This window comes from Oncorhynchus kisutch, linkage group LG9, assembly GCF_002021735.2.
Source record: "Oncorhynchus kisutch isolate 150728-3 linkage group LG9, Okis_V2, whole genome shotgun sequence".
In the NCBI taxonomy this organism is placed as follows: domain Eukaryota; kingdom Metazoa; phylum Chordata; class Actinopteri; order Salmoniformes; family Salmonidae; genus Oncorhynchus; species Oncorhynchus kisutch.
In genome coordinates this window covers 20,923,112-20,936,691 of record NC_034182.2, presented here as the reverse complement: position 1 = coordinate 20,936,691, position 13,580 = coordinate 20,923,112, and the positions used below count along the sequence as shown (strand labels likewise).

The 13,580-nt window shown below is 42.7% G+C and overlaps 1 protein-coding gene across 4 annotated transcripts in view; it reads right to left on the bottom strand.

Moving 5' to 3' along the window:
* The window catches only part of LOC109896872 (myotubularin), a 62,785-nt gene that overhangs the window by 6,628 nt on the left and 42,577 nt on the right, over window positions 1–13,580 (bottom strand). For all 4 annotated transcript variants that reach the window (XM_020491295.2, XM_031832089.1, XM_020491293.2 and 1 more), the window contains 4 exons: window positions 13,438–13,485; window positions 12,989–13,081; window positions 9,984–10,097; window positions 7,929–8,105 (listed from right to left, as the gene is read on the bottom strand). In XM_020491295.2, coding sequence (XP_020346884.2) covers window positions 7,929–8,105; window positions 9,984–10,097; window positions 12,989–13,081; window positions 13,438–13,485 — 432 coding nt within the window. The remainder of the gene's footprint in view (window positions 1–7,928; window positions 8,106–9,983; window positions 10,098–12,988; window positions 13,082–13,437; window positions 13,486–13,580) is intronic.

Below are 13,580 nucleotides of genomic sequence, written 5' to 3'. Positions count from 1 at the left end.
ATTCGGAAAGTATTCAGATCTACACACAATAGCCCATGATGACAAAGCAAAAACAAGTTTTAGACATTTTTGAACATTCATAAAAATAAACAGAAAAATCACATTTACATAAGAATTCAGACCCTTTACTCAGTACTTTGTTAAAGCACTTTTGGCAGCGATTACAGCCTTGAGTCTTCTTGGGTAGGATGCTACAAGCTTTGGGGTTTCATTATTCTCCGCAGATCCTCTCAAGCTCTGTCAGGTAGGATGGGGAGTGTTGCTGCACAGCTATTTTCAGGTCTCTCCAGAGATGTTCGATCGGGTTAGGGCTCTGGCTGGGCCACTCAAGGACATTCAGAGACTTGTCCCAAAGCCACTCCTGCATTGTCTTGGCTGTGTGCTTAGTGTCATTATCCTGTTGGAAGGTGAACCTTCTCCCCAGTCCGAGATCCTGAGCATGTTTTCATTAAGAGTATTTATCTGGTCAATACGTCAGTGTATTATGTCTGTTTGTAACAGTGTGTTATACAGTTGAAGTCGGAAGTTTACATACACTTAGGTTGGAGACATTAAAACTTGTTTTTCAACCACTCCACAAATTTCTTGTTAACAAACTATAGTTTTGGCAAGTCGGGTCTACTTTGTGCATGGCAAGTCATTTTCCAACAATTGTTTTCAGACAGATTATGTCACTTATAATTCACTGTATAACAATTCCAGAAGTTTACATACACTAAGTTGACTGTGCCTTTAAACAGCTTGGAAAATTCTAGAAAATGCTGTCATGGTTTTAGAAGCTTCTGGTAGGCTAATTGACATCATTTGAGTAAATTGGAGGTGTACCTGTTGATGTATTTCAAGGCCTACCTTCAAACTCAGTGCCTCTTTGCTTGACATCATAGGAAAATCAAAAGAAATCAGCGAAGACCTCAGAAAAAAATGTGTTAACCTCCACAAGTCTGGTTCATCCTTGGGAGCAATTTCTAAACACCTGAAGGTACCATGTTCATCTGTACAAACAATAGTACGCAAGTATAAACACCATGGGACCACGCAGCCGTCATACCGCTCAGGAAGGAGACGCGTTCAGTCTCCTAGAGATGAACGTGCCTTGGTGCGAAAAAAGTGCAAATCAATCCCAGAACAGCAGCAAATGACGATGCTGGAGGAAACCGGTACAAAAAGTATCTATATTCACAGTAAAACAAGTCCTATATCGACATTACCTGAAAGGCCGCTTAGCAAGGAAGAAGTCACTGCTCCAAAACCACCATAAAAAAGACAGACTACGGTTTGCAACTGCACATGGGGACAAAGATGGTACTTTTGGAGAAATGTCCTCTGGTCTGATGAAACATAAATTGAACTGTTTGGCCATAATGACCATCGTTATGTTTGGAGGGAAAAGGGGGAGGCTTGTAAGCCGAAGAACATCATCCCAACCGTGAAGCACGGGGGGGGGGGCAGCATCATGTTGTGGGGGTGCTTTGCTGCAGGAGGGACTGGTGCACTTTACAAAATAGATGGCATCACGAGGATGGAAAATTACGTGGATATATAGAAGCAACATCTCAAGACATCAGTCAGGAAGTTAAGGCTTGGTTGCAAATGGGTCTTCAAAATGGACAATGACCCCATGCATACTTCCAAAGTTGTGGCAAAATGGCTCAAGGACAACAAAGTCAAGGTATTGGAGTGGCCATCACAAAGCCCTGACCTCAATCCCATAGAATATTTGTGGGCAGAACTGAAAAAGCGTGTGCGAGCAAGAAGGCCTACAAACCTGACTCAGTTACACCAGCTCTATCAGGAAGAATGGGCCAACAAACTTATTGTGGGAAGCTTGTGGAAGTACACCCGAAATGTTTGATCCAAGTTAAACATTTTAAAGGCAATGCTACCAAATACTAATTGAATGTATATAAACTTCCGACTTCAACTGTATGTGAATATGTGATTGTATTATAAATTGTATTTTAACGTTTAAGGACTCTTGGAATATTAGCCAAATGAGGACTAACAGAGATCCTAATAAAATCAAACCTCTTTGTATTTTGCTACATTCATATTTCCCTCAAGCCTGACTAGTCTCACAGTCACTGCTGCTGAAAAACATCCCTACAGCATGATGTTGCCACCACCATGCTTCACCGTAGGCATGGTGCCAGGTTTCCTCCAGAGGTAATGCTTGGCATTCACCCCAAAGAGTTTCATCAGACCAGAGAATCTTGTTTCTCATTTACTGAGAGTCCTTTAGGTGCCTTTTGGCAGACTCCAAGCGGGCTGTCGTGTCTTTTACTGAGGAGTGGCTTCACTCTACCATAAAGTCCTGATTGGTGGAGTGCTGCAGAGATGGTTGTCCTTCTGGAAGGTTCTCCCATCTCCACAGAGGAACTTTGGAGCTCTGTAAGAGTGACCATCGGGTTCTTGGTCACCTCCCTGACCAACGCCTATCTCCCCCAATTGCTCAGTTTGGCAGAGTTTTGTGGTTCCAAACTTCTTCCATTTAAGAATGATGTTGCCCACTGTGTTCTTGGGGAACTTCAATGCTGCAGAAATGTTTTGGTACCCTTCCCCAGATCTGTGCCTCGACATAATCCTGTCTCGGAGCTCTACAGATAATTCCTTCAACCTCATGGCTTGGTTTTTGATCTGACATGCACTGTCAACTGTGGGACCTTATATAGACAGGTGTGTGCCTTTCCAAATCAATTGAATTTACCACAGATGGACTCAAATCAAGTTGTAGAAACATCTAAAGGATGATCAATGGAAACAGGATGCACCTGATCTCAATTTCGAGTCTCGTAGCAAAGGGTCTGAATACTTATGTAAATAAGTACCCTATATTTTCTAACTGTTCTGTTTCACATACAGTACATTCAAAACCTTTCTAAATCGCATAGTATGTACAGATTGTAAGATAAGGATGAACATTTTTCCTATAAATATTATTATATTGAAGATTGATTGACTATGGCTTTCCAAATCTCCGAACAGTGCTATTTGTAGGGTTCATTTGGGGTAAATAGTGTTTTCAAGCCATTAATGAATCTTACCAGAAACTAGTTACATAATGTAGGTGCAATATCAGAATAAGTGATCTAATGATTCTGTCTCTTCGCAGAAAAATCTGCAGAGTTGAGATGGTTGTACGCCCATAACATTCTGTTGTTGGCAATAATTTTGAATAATAATTTTAATAGAATCAAGCGCGTTGTTTTGTGTATCACTTGATCACTTGCCATGGAATCGGCACATTGAAAATCTCTTCCCAACTACTTTTTCAACCTGTATGGCACCGCTGTCAACATGTTGGTCCTCAATTGAAATGGTTATATTTTTCTATTTATTAACATGTTTTAGTGCCAATTTTAGTCTTTAACAAAGGGCAGCCGAAAATGTTTCTCTACCTTCTCCACTTGCCTCCATTTTTGCGGTAATGTTGCTATCAGTTGGTTCTAATTTTAGATAACAAAAATACACTGACATTTTTTCTCTAACCGCCCATTACATTACTCCAACTTTACTGTTCATAAAATCATTAGCAAAGATAGTTCTGTATTTATTTTTATTCCATAAAGATTTTATTTTAGATCAATTAGTATATTGGAGTTTAACCATAATATTCGTTCTGTCTTTTCTAGGGGATGAAACTGGGATTGCAACGGGCTTTGTATGGCTTGTTTTAGAAAGGGAAATAATTAGAAAATGGTTCCATTTTCAATTAACTGAAAGTGAGAGGTTCTAATCTGGATTGAGGTTTAATGATTTAATATTTAATAATCTTAGCTTCCTGAACTCATATTCCTTACACAAATAAGCATGTTTAATTTTGTCTGGTTTATCGTTCCAAATAATGTTCAATATTTTTTGCTTATATAAATAAAATACAAATAATTGTTCAGAATAGGCAGGGCCATAATTAAATAGGTAAACTGGGATATGACTAAAGAATTAAAATCAGGGAGATTTTTCCACAAATAGACCCTACTACACAAAGGACTCAATCCTGACTTGAGATTCAATAAGACTTTTCATGTCAATTCTGCATTGATATTAATGTGAGGTTCCTCTTTAAAAAAGGTATTGTCGGATAGTATTCATCCTGATCAGACAGGTCTTTTACATGGACGATACATTGGAAAAAATATAAGACAAGTACTGGAAACAATAGAATACTATGAAACATCTGGGAAACCAGGTCTGGTATTCATGGCAGATTCTGAAAAGGCTTTTGATTAAGTATGACTAGAATTTATATATAAACGGCCTAGACTATTTTAATTTTGGAGAATCTCTTATATAATGGGTTCAAGTTATTCGTTTGTTAGTTAGTAAAACAACAAATAATGGCTACTTCTCAGAAAAAATGTAACTGTCGGCGTAAAACAAGGTTGTCCACTGTCGGCGTATCTATTTAATATGGCCATCAAAATGTTAGCTATTAACATCAGATCAAACAATTATATAGAGGGGCTAGAAAACCAAGGACTAAAAACAAAGGTGTCATTGCATGCTGACAACTCAAGTTTCCTCTTAAATCTGCAATCTGGATCCCTGCAGTCTCATAGAGGATCTAGATAATTTTTCTAACCTCTCTGGATTACAACTGAACTATTGCATGATAAGTGTACCATATTAAGTATTGGATTGCTAAAAAAATATAACTTTTACATTACCGTGTAGTTTACCAATAAAATTATCTGACGGTGAAGTGGACATACTCAGTATTCATATCCCTAAAGAAAGAAATTAATTCACTACAACAAATTTCAATTGAAAGTTGAAAAAAATTAGGAAATAACATCTTGCTACCATAGAACAGAGTGCTGACTGGAGAGCTGGATTCAATTTTCTCCTGAAATTACATGCCTGGTCCTTCAGGTCCTGAAGCAAGGATATTCTTGTTACCATTTGAAAGGAAACTCTTTGAAGTTGGTGGAAATGTGAAATTAATGTAGGAGAATATAACACATTAGATCTGGTAAAAGAAAATACAAAGAAAAAAAAACTTTGGGGGGTATTTTGTGTACCATCTTTGAAATGCAATAAAAAGGCATTCATGTATTATTCCAGCACAGGCGCAATTTAGATTTTGGCCACTAGATGGCAGCATCGTATGTGCAAAGTTTTAGACTGAACCAATGAATCATTGCATTTCTGTTCAAAATGTAGCATCAATACTGCCCAAATGAAAGGACCCCCGGGTGGCGCAGTGGTCTATCTGTGCCACCAGAGACTCTGGATTCGAGCCCGGGCTCTGTTTCAGTCGGCCGCGACCGGGAGGTCCCATGGGGTGACGCACAATTGGCCTAGTGTCGTCCGGGTTAGGGAGGGTTTGGCCGGTAGGGATATCCTTGTCTCATCGCGCACTAGCGACTCCTGTGGCGGGCCGGGCGCAGTGCACGCTGACCAGGTCGCTAGGTGCACGCTGTTTCCTCAGACACATTGGTGCGGCTGGCTCCGGGTTGGACGCACGCTGTGTTAAGAAGCAGTGCGGCTTGGTTGGGTTGTGTTTCGGAAGACGCATGACTCTCAACTTTCGTCTCTCCCGAGACCGTACGGGAGTTGTAGCGATGAGACAAGAGAGTAACTACTAACAATTGGATACTACAACAAAAAAAAAAAGGATTTTTTTTTTAAAGACTGCCCAAATGTGCCTAATTGGTTAATTAATAACTTTATGTTCATAAATCTTGAGCACTGTAATAGTAAATTGGACAGTGCAGTTAGAGTAACAAGAATTTAAGCTTTCTGCCAATATCAGATATGTCTATGTCCTGGGAAATGTTCTTGTTACTTACAACCTCATGCTAATCACATTAGTGCACATTAGCTCAACCGTCCCGCGGGTGGGACACCAATCGGTAGAGATCCATAACATCACAACACTGAAGTCTAAAGGGCCTCCAGTTTTTTAGATGGATTGGATCTTTATACTTACCATCTGGGTCCTGTTTCAGTAATAGTGAAATCAGACCTTCTTTCTGACTACCTGATAGTTTACAATTTTTGTAGGAGTGGTTAAAATTTGAGTACATCAAATAAAAATTGATATACCTCAACTGGTATGCCATCCAGCCCTGGAGTTTTCCCTGGCTTAAAGGCTTTAATTGCATCAAGAAGATCCTCCTATACAATTTGTCCATCACACAAGTCTTTCGGTACAGCTGTTCATTTTACAGTATTAGGAAAAAAATCCTTACAGTTAACTTCAGTTAGTGGAAATGGAGGAGACTGAAAAGAGAACATATGCTTAAAGTATTTTGCTTCCTCTATCAAAATCTAATTTGGTGAATCGTGGTTGACTGTGTGTGTGTGTTTGTGTGTATTGTGTAAAGAGGATTTTCAGCTTCAGTGACTCAGGCCCTGCCGAGGGGGGCCAGGGATGTTTCGGCTAGAGTGGGTATGTGTGTGAGGATGGTAGGGGGGGTTAAAGAGCTAGAGGGTAAGAAGGGTGTTCAGGGGGGTGTGTGTGTAAGAACTGGAGGGGGCAGGCAGCGGGTGCTCTATACACATACACAATTATTATTTAATTTACACACACACACACACACACCGCAAGCCCTATAGGACGCCACGGCATCACTGCTGCCAAACCAACCAATCCCCAGAGGTGATACTTCACAATCAGACTGACCACAAGATACCCCCAACTAATTGTCCAGTGTATTTGACTGACAGTATGGTATATTCTGAGTTTTGGCTAAATCCTAACAAAACGTCAGCTAGCCCACTAGCTACCTGGATTATCAAAATCAATAAAATACATTTTTATTTGTCAGATGCGCCGAATACAACAGGTGTAGACCTTACAGTGAAATGCTTACTTACAACCCCTTAACCAACAACAAGAAAATACAAAAAAAAAGAGGTAAGAATAACAAATAATTAAAGAGCAGCAGTAATATACAGGAGGGGCCGGTACAGAGTCAATGTGCGGGGGCACCTGTGTCAAGGCAATTGAGGTAATATGTACATGTAGGTAGAGCTATTAAAGTGACTATGCATAGATAACAACAGAGAGTAGAAGCAGCGTAGAAGAGAGGGAGGGGGGGCAATTAGTCTGGGTGGCCATTTGATTAGCTGTTCAGGAGTCTTATGGCTTGGGGGTAGAAGCTGTTTAGAAGCCTGTTGGACCTAGATTTGGCACTCCGGTACCGTTTGCCGTGCGGTAGCAGAGAGAACAGTCTATGAATAGGGTGGCTGGAGTCTGACAATTTTTAGGGCCTTCATCTGACACTGCCTGGTATAGAGGTCCAGGAAGCTTGGCCCCGGTGATGTACTGGGCCGGGCCATACGCACTACCCTCTGTAGTGTCTGGCGGTCGGAGGCCGAGCAGTTGCCATACCAGGCAACTGCTCAGGATCATCAGGATGCTCTCGATGGTGCAGCAGTAAAACCTTTTGAGGATCTGAGGACCCATGCCAAATCTTTTCAGTTTCCCGAGGGGGGAATGGGTTTTGTCGTGCCCTCTTCATGAATGTCTTGGTGTGCTTGGACCATGTTAGTTTGTTGGTGATGTGGACGCTAAGGAACATGAAGCTCTCAACCTGCTCCACTACAACCCCGTCGATGAGAATGGAGGCATGCTCGGTCCTCCTTTTCCTGTAGTCCACAATCATCTCCTTTGTCTTGATTACGTTGAGAGAGAGGTTGTTGTCCTTTCACCACATGGTCAGGTCTCTGACCTCCTCCCTATTACATTTATGTTATAAATTTGTAACATCAGTTGTGATCGCTATAACAGTATTAGTTTTGGCCTTATGAACCAGGGTCTAGATAACGATACAGTATATTAGCTGGACTAAATGTGTGTTATGACTGTGTAATGTGAGTTGTCATAAGCGGCCATTATGACAGTGTTATGTAGCCTTATTACAGAGGGTAAAGTGTAACAGTACTTTCATTTATTCTCCATCCATCCTCCCATCCCGCTCTACCTGTTGTCGTATGCGTGGGTTCCAGCGGATGTAATAAGTCACCCAAAGCTCTAGGTGTCTCATGCTGGCTACGGGGTAGAGGACCCTACTGGACTCAGGAGTGTAGAAGGGGTTCAGGTAGGAAGTAGAGTCACTGTTAACCAACGACCACAGGGACACTGTCTTAGACCGTACCTCCTGGAGAGAGCAAAGTAGAGAAGAAGAAAAATGATTGGTTTAGAGAGAGAGAGAGAAGGATGGAGGAAGAGGGAGAAGGTTCAGGTTCACCAATGACCACAGAGAAACCGTCTTATACAGCACCACCTGGTGAAAAGAATAACACTTTAGTTAAAGAGAGAGAGGTGGGAAGTATCACTGTTCACCAACGACCACAGAGACATCGTATTACACCGAACCTCTATGAGAGGGAGATGGAAGGGAAGAATACAAATTGAGAGAGAGGGGTGTAGAAAGGGTTGAGGTTAGGAGGACCGTTGACCTAACCTAACGTAGCAGGGGTAGAAAGGGTTGAGGTTAGGAGGACTGTTGACCTAACGTAGCAGGGGTAGAAAGGGTTGAGGTTAGGAGGACTGTTGACCTAACGTAGCAGGGGTAGAAAGGGTTGAGGTTAGGAGGACTGTTGACCTAATGTAGCAGGGGTAGAAAGGGTTGAGGTTAGGACTGTTGACCTAACCTAACGTAGCAGGGGTAGAAAGGGTTGAGGTTAGGAGGACCGTTGACCTAACCTTACGTAGCAGGGGTAGAAAGGGTTGAGGTTAGGAGGACTGTTGACCTAACGTAGCAGGGGTAGAAAGGGTTGAGGTTAGGAGGACTGTTGACCTAATGTAGCAGGGGTAGAAAGGGTTGAGGTTAGGACTGTTGACCTAACCTAACGTAGCAGGGGTAGAAAGGGTTGAGGTTAGGAGGACCGTTGACCTAACCTTACGTAGCAGGGGTAGAAAGGGTTGAGGTTTAGGAGGACCGTTGACCTAACCTAACGTAGCAGGGGTAGAAAGGGTTGAGGTTAGGAGGACTGTTGACCTAACCTAACGTAGCAGGGGTAGAAAGACGCCTGAGCCGAGTTCACACTTCCGTTAGGTTGAAAATACCGTATCCCTGATAACGTTTTCTGGCGACTCCGCATAGGCTACTTTTGACCAGGGACCACAGAGACACGTCTTAGACCACCCCTCCTGGATAGAGAGGGATAGTGGGAGAAAGATCAGACGTTTTTATCCAGCGCAACCTACAGTTAATAGATATATTTAGCTTATGGCCTATGCTTGAATCAAACCCTGATTTACCTGAGCCATTGGCACCACAGATAGATGGAGAGCAAACTAAAGAAAGAGTGAATACAGCAATGAGTCTCTGGACCAATAATTAGACTCTTGTGCAGTCTACAAATGTTTACACTGGGATGTAAAGGGAGAGGTGTGTGTAGATAAGAGGGTATCTGTGTTTTATAGATGTGCTGTTACGCAGACAGTCTGTTTGTGTCAGAGTGAGTGCAGTGTGTACTAATGTGTGTTGCATCCCCCATAGTGCATTGTTATTGTCTGTTTGAAACTCAGAACCAGTGATGCGTCCCGTCTTTCTCCCTTTCTCTTCTGCTCTACTTCACATGATCAGGATGGAGAGAGTGAGGGGGAGGGAGCGTGGTGGGACAAAGAGAGTGAGAGAGAAATATTATAGACAGGGAAAGGGTTGGTAGATGAAGAGAGAGGGTTGGGAGAGAGAAATATTGTAGAGAGAAGAGAGGGTGTATTGGAAAGGAGGAAATTACCAAAAGATAGAGAAGTGGGGCTCTGACTCATTATGTTGTGGTCTCAGATACTTGCAGTTGTAGAGGAACAGAGAGAGTGATAAACAGAGGGAGAAAAATAGATGGAGGAGAGAATGAGGAAGTGACAGCATAACTTACGTTGGTGTCCCAGGTGCTCTCACAGTTGTAGGTGGAGAGAGAGAAGAGAAGAGAAGAGAAGAGAAAAGAGAGAGAGAGAGACAGAGAGAGAGACAGAGACAGAGACGACAGACAGAGAGAGCGATAAAACAGATAGTAACAGTCTGACTTACGTTGGTGTCCCTGGCGCTCTCACAGTTGTAGAGGAAGGTTCCAAAGCGACAGCTGAACAGGTGATCCAGGATGGTCATTAGGAGCCGCTCGTTGAACTCAAACGCTGTCGGGAACTGATGGGGAAATAAGGACAGAAGAGAGGAGAAGGAGAAAGAGAGAAATGTAACGCCTGGATGGCTTTCACTTCAGCAGTGATAAATTCATGAACTTATTTGACGAAAATAACATTATCATTAGAAAGAAAATTACGAACTCCTCTTTAAATCTACGTATTTCTCCAAAGCACAGTTGTCCTGAGTCTGCACAACACTGCCAGGACTTAGGATCAAGTGAGATACTCAAGTTTGTTAATACTATATCTCTTGACACATTGATGAAAATAGTCATGGCTTCTAAAACCTTTAAGCTTGCATCCTGAACCCTATTCCAACTAAACTACTGAAATAGCTGCTTCCTGTGCTTGGCCCTCCTATGTTGAGTATAATAAACGGCTCCCTATCCACCGGATGTGTACCAAACTCACTAAAAGTGACAGCAATAAAGCCTCTCTTGAAAAAGCCAAACCTTGACCCAGAAGATAGAAGGGAAAAAAAACAAATCGGCCCATATCGAATCTCCCATTCCTCTCAAATCTTTTGGAAAAAGCTGTTGCGCAGCAACTCACTGCCTTCCTGAAGAATAACAATGTATACGAAACGCTTCAGTCTGGTTTTAGACCCCATCATAGCACTGAGACTGCACTCGTGAAGGTGGTAAATGACCTTTTAATGGCGTCAGACCAAGGCTCTGCATCTGTCCTTGTGCTCCTAGACCTTAGTGCTGCTTTTGATACCATCGATCACCACATTATTTTTGAGAGATTGGAAACCCAAATTGGTCTACACGGACAAGTTCTCGCCTGGTTTAGATCTTATCTGTCGGAAAGATAACAGTTTGTCTCTGTGGATGGTCTGTCCTCTGACAAATCAACTGTACATTTCGGTGTTCCTCAAGGTTCCGTTTTAGGACCACTATTGTTTTCACTATATATTTTACCTCTTGGTGATGTCATTCGGAAACATAATGCTAACTTTCACTGCTATGCAGACGATACACAGCTGTACATTTCGATGAAACATGGTGAAGCCCCAAAATTGCCCTTCCTGGAAGCCTGCATTTCATACATTAGGAAGTGGATAGCGACAATGTTTTTATTTTCAAACTCGGACAAAAAGGGGTTGCTAGTTTTAGGTACCAAGAAACAAAGAGATCTTCTGTGGGATCTAACAATTCATATTGATGGTTGTACAGTCGTCTCAAATAAAACTGTAAAGGACCTCGGCGTTACTCTGGACCCTGATCTCTCTTTTGACGAACATATCAAGACGGTTTCCAGGACAGATTTTTTCCATCTACGTAACATTGCAAAAATCTGAAACTCTTTGTCCAAAATTTATGCAGAAAAATGTATCCATGCTTTTGTCACTTCTAGATTAGACTACTGCAATGCTCTACTTTCTGGCTACCTGGATAAAGCACTAAATAAAGTTCAGTTAGTGCTAAACACGGCTGCTAGAATCTTGACTAGAACCAACATTTTTTATCATATTATTCCAGTGCTAGCCTCTCTAGACTGGTTTCCTGTTAAGGCTAGGGCTGATTTCAAGGTTTTACTGCTAACCTACAAAGCATTACATGGGATTTCTCCTACCTATCTTTCTGATTTGGTCCTGCCGTACATACCTACATGTACTCTACGGTCACAAGACGCAGGCCTCCTTACTGTCCCTAGAATTTCTAAGCAAACAGCTGGAGGCAGGGTTTTCTCCTATAGAGATACATTTTTATGGAATGGTCTGCCTATACATGTGAGAGACGCAGACTCGGTCTCTACCTTTAAGTCTTTATTGAAGACTCATCTCTTCAGTAGGTCCTATGATTGAGTGTAGTCTGGCCCAGGGGGGTTAAAGTGAATGGAAAGGCACTGGAGCGACGAACCACCCTTGCTGTCTCTGCCTTGCCGGTTCCCATCTCTCCACTGAGATTCTCTGCCTCTAACCCTATTACGGGGGCTGAGTCACTAGCTTACTGGTGCTCTTCCCATGCCGTCCCTAGGAGGGGTGCGTCACTTGAGTAGGTTGAGTCTCTGACGTGATCTTCCTGTCCGGGTTGGCAGCCCCACCCAGGGTTTGTACCGTGGGGGAGATCTTTGTCGGCTATACTCGGCCTTGTCTCAGGGTAGTAAGTTGGTGGTTGAAGATATCCTTCTAGTGGGCTGTGATTGGGCAAACTGGGTGGGGATATATCCTGCCTGGTTGGCCCTGTCTGGGGGTATAGTCAGACGGGGCCACAGTGTCCCCCGACCCCTCCGGTCTCAGCCTCCAGTAATTATGCTGCAATAATGTGTCGTGGGGCTAGGGTCAGTCTGTTATATCTGGAGTATTTCTTCGGTCTGTGTGAATTTAAGTATGCTCCCTCTAATTTTCTCTCTTCTCTAGGAGGACCTGAGCCCTAGGACCATGCCTCAGGACTACCTGGCCTGATGACTCCTTGCTGTCCCCAGTCCACCTGGTCGTGCTGCTGCTCCAGTTTCAACGGTTTTGCTGTCAGCTATGGAACTCTGACCTGTTCACCGGACGTGCTACCTTGTCCCAGACCTGCTGTTTTCGACTCTCTCTCAACCGCACCTGCTGTCTTCTAACTCTGAATGATCGGCTATGAAAAGTCACATGACATTTACTCCTGAGGTGCTGACCTGTTGCACCCTCTACAACCACTGTGATTATTATTATTTGACCCTGCTGGTCATCTATGAACATTTGAACATCTTGGCCATGTTCTGTTATAATATCCATCTGGCACAGCCAGAAGAGGACTGGCCACCCCTCAGAGCCTGGTTCCTCTCTAGGTTTCTTCCTAGGCTCCTGCTGTTCTAGGGCGTTTTCACCAATATGGTTGAGAAAGTGGAGAAAGACAAATTGAGATAGAGTCGTAGCCAAACACAGCTGAGTGTGTGTGTACCTACCTGTTTGGTCATCTGCCAGACACAGTCTATGAACTGTACAAAGATAGGAGACCTATCCTGGTCTGCATGGTTCTTATCCCCGTGTCCTATCCTCTACACATACACAGACAGAGAAACGATATGGTGTGTTATCAGTTTCCTGTCACTGTAGCTTGTACTTTTTGGTCATTTACATACTGTAAGACAGAGGTGATATCTATGCAATCACACAGTCATAACATTACAGAGAGTATAGGTGCCGTCAACAGGGAAATTGTACTGGTACATCACTTGGGGTGACAATTGCAGCCCAGGGACTGATTCATGCAAGAGTGAGAAATAATAGAAATAATAAGTTATATAGAAAGAAAGAAAACTCTGAACATTGACAGCACAGAGTCTGGTTTTCCTGATCATAAAAGTGATTAAATGTCCACGAGGAGAAAAAAAAGAGGCTTTGTCTGACTTACAGAGGCAAACTTGTGTCCGAAGCTGATCCACTCCTTCTCCAGCAGCACCTGAATGAATTAATAAATTTATATTTATACATCTAGTTGCCTCGTCAATTTGAGTACAACAATTCATACATACCTGGAATCCATTGAGTGTGTGA